This window comes from Tribolium madens, unplaced genomic scaffold (assembly GCF_015345945.1).
Source record: "Tribolium madens isolate multiple individuals breed KSU strain unplaced genomic scaffold, Tmad_KSU_1.1 Scaffold_20;HRSCAF=117;Tcas5.2_LG4, whole genome shotgun sequence".
NCBI classification, from domain to species: domain Eukaryota; kingdom Metazoa; phylum Arthropoda; class Insecta; order Coleoptera; family Tenebrionidae; genus Tribolium; species Tribolium madens.
This window is the reverse complement of record NW_025400985.1, coordinates 8735493-8738454: the sequence shown is the minus strand read 5'-3', so window position 1 is coordinate 8738454 and position 2962 is coordinate 8735493. Positions and strand designations below refer to the sequence as shown.

General features: G+C 34.5%; 2 protein-coding genes across 2 annotated transcripts; both read right to left on the bottom strand.

Moving 5' to 3' along the window:
- Window positions 1-105: 105 nt before the first annotated feature.
- On the bottom strand, window positions 106-981 carry LOC123005400 (dynactin subunit 5). The gene is made up of 4 exons (XM_044399129.1): window positions 850-981; window positions 610-797; window positions 443-554; window positions 106-394 (listed from the first exon to the last, which is right to left on the bottom strand). The coding sequence occupies exons 1-4, from the start codon at window positions 895-897 to the stop codon at window positions 194-196; spliced, it is 549 nt and encodes a 182-aa protein (XP_044255064.1). The 5' UTR covers window positions 898-981; the 3' UTR covers window positions 106-193.
- Window positions 982-1137: 156 nt separating this feature from the next.
- On the bottom strand, window positions 1138-1836 carry LOC123005069 (60S ribosomal protein L31). Its single transcript, XM_044398678.1, has 3 exons — window positions 1781-1836; window positions 1362-1590; window positions 1138-1311 (listed from the first exon to the last, which is right to left on the bottom strand). Exons 2-3 carry the CDS (start codon window positions 1583-1585, stop codon window positions 1161-1163), a joined length of 375 nt encoding a protein of 124 aa, XP_044254613.1. The 5' UTR covers window positions 1586-1590; window positions 1781-1836; the 3' UTR covers window positions 1138-1160.
- Window positions 1837-2962: the final 1126 nt, after the last annotated feature.

Sequence of the window (2962 nt, the reverse complement as noted above, 5' to 3'; positions counted from 1 at the left end):
AGTTTTTTTTTAAGTTGAGTACTTAAAGTGTTCAATATTATTTTATATGTATTTTTCATAAAATGTACTACGTTCATATTAGTTTTATATTAAAACAATTTTTAAAAAGACAAAGCTTTTTTATTTTCCTCAATTCATTTATATAGTATAAAAATCAATAAATTATACATTATATTATAAAAAATGTGATACTTTATATAATTTTGGTTGGTTGGAAGTGTTGATAGTAGCTGCGAGTATAGTCAACCATCAAATCAGCCTGACACTCAGGTAAATCCCCAATATTCATACCAGGTGAGCCTCCATATCTTGTAAATGGAGGAACAACAGTTTCCGGTGCCAAAACTGTATTATCCTCAATTACGCAGCAGTCTTTCAAAATACATCTCCGTCCCTTTAAAAACAAAAATTCGATCCAATTCAAAAAATTTACACAACTTACAATAACACAATTTCTTCCTATGTATACATAAGAGCCCACAACAGCCGCACTCACAACTGACCTTTCCCCAACAAAAACATGATCACCCATTACTAAAGGGAAAAAAGCGACTCTAAAACATTTTACGTTGCATATTGTCTGTTTGATAATAAATTTAAATAAAGTACCCTTTGCTAAATTTTTTGTAAGGGGGTCTTATGACCGCTTCTTTACTTATAATACAGTACCGACCTGTCCTTACATTTGCTAAATCTCCACGAATTATCGCTTCAGACTGGACTATTACTTTGCCTTGTAAAATTATATTTTGAGAGCCGCATAATACTGTTTGACGACAAACTTTGTTGCCAGAAGCCTTGGAAAATTTTCTGATTAATAATTTAAATATGTTTTATAAAACTCCTCACCGTTTCTACGTAGTCTCCTTTGTTGTAGTTAATTTCGGGTAATTCCATCGCTAATATTATTTGTTAAAAACGGAAAACCACAAATTATAACCTCTAACTTTACTTTGACGGATGTCAACATGACAATGTCCATGCGCACCATTTCTCATGACCGCTAATTTTAAAATAAAAATTCACTGCTTCATAAATCAGAAATAACTACACTATATTTTCTATTATAAAAAACTAAATGAAACTTGAGACTTCGATAAGTAATCAGGAAAAGCCTAATATGAATAAAACACAACATAGTGAAAAAACTTTATTTCCAGTTACTCTTGACTGGCGTCAACATTTTCAGTTTGTAGTCCCTTGAAAGTTCCTACAGGGACGTAAGTCACTAAAGTAAAAAGTTTGTTAACTGAATCCTCATCATCGTTTCGTCGCCGAGACAAGCGGACGCGAACACGGAAAGGAACATTCCTAAAACACACCATTAAATTATTTACACTTTATGGTTTAATAAGCCAAACCTGATCCCTTTTGACCACAACTGTTTGTTCAAACGAGTATCAATCCTGACATCAGGAGTACCCATCTGCTGTTCAGCAAATTTCCTAATTTCCTTGATAGCACGAGGGGCTCGTTTCTTAAAGCTAATTCCGTGCAACCTTTTGTGAAGGTTTACTGTATATTCACGAGTTACCACCTCATTGATGGCGGATTTGCGGCTTTTCTCACCCTTTTGCTTGGCCATTGCGCCTGAAATGAAACATAACCTTAATCAGTCACCTGCCAAATATTAATACAAACATAAAGAATTGAGTAAAATTTAATAATGAAGGACACTAGCAGCTACTAAAGAGTGTACCTCAATAAATAAAAGTATATTTTAGTGTTTCAAAACAAGGATGATTAGGATATTTAAGAAAATTTAAAAAATAATGCATACCTTTGACGTTTGTCAACACGAAGAAATTCCGAAAACGACAGTAGCGCCAACTTTGCCTAAAATAAAAATAAGCCGATAAAATAGCAAACTGCTAAATTTCTAAAACAAACATTTAGCAACTCATTGGTAGATGGCACTCAAACCTCTAAATTAAATTTTAGAATATTTTTTTTAATATAATAATAGAAAAAATTGCAACTTGTATTCAAAAACTAATAATATTTATTTCATTGTGTAATTTTTAATTAATATATTTTTTGAGAAATTTTTGTGTATATGGGGTTGCCTATAATCAATTTTTTTAGTACATTTTTTTAGAATCACAATATTACTTATTCTATGATATTATTTTTTAACTTTGTTTATTAATTGTTTATTACTTAATTATAATTTTGAAAATGTTTTTCACATTAGCTTTGAAATTCGTTGTATAAGTGAAAAGTTTTGTTATTTTTTGCTTGAAATTTATGCATTTTGGTAGCAGATGTCGGCAGTAGATTTGATTTTTGGCCAGCGACCAAAATCGAAGATGGTTTTAGCCTCCGCGTGCTGAAAATACTCCAACAAAAGCTTCTACGCATCTCCGCCATGAATTAGCCGTTTCCATGTAATCCTGCAGGAAAATGCAATTGTTCCTGCTATTTATACGCCTAAAGCTGCGCATCATCTCCAGCGCCATTCCTGCTAATCCTGCTTGTGTAGGTTTTGTGTTGTTAATAAAATTCATGAGGGCTGATGGCCACGCATTCGCGCGTAATTTTGGAAGGCTGGTCTGGTAGATGGTGTCTGGTGCGTGAGTAAACAAGCGACGCATAGAAGTAGGGTTATATGTGGAGGCCAATGCTCTGCCGAATGCAACGCGGTCGCGACTGTTGAAGGACAAGGGTCTAAATTCAATGACCTAACTTTAGAGGACCTTTAGAGGACATGCAATGCGTATGCAAGCCGTGGCGGTTCCGGGGAGACGCGGGGACTTCACACAACCGGGGCCAGATGCCGGTACATTCAATCTAGAAATTATCTACGAATAAAAAAAGCATCGGGACCTTGAAAGCTAGTTTTTACAGTTTTAGACCAAGTCGCGGCGATAGCACGGATTCTAGGACAAGGCTCCAATTAGTGGAGAAAAGAACCAATTTTCCAAAGGGGCAATTGAATAAAGTTTTACTAAAAATCAATGCG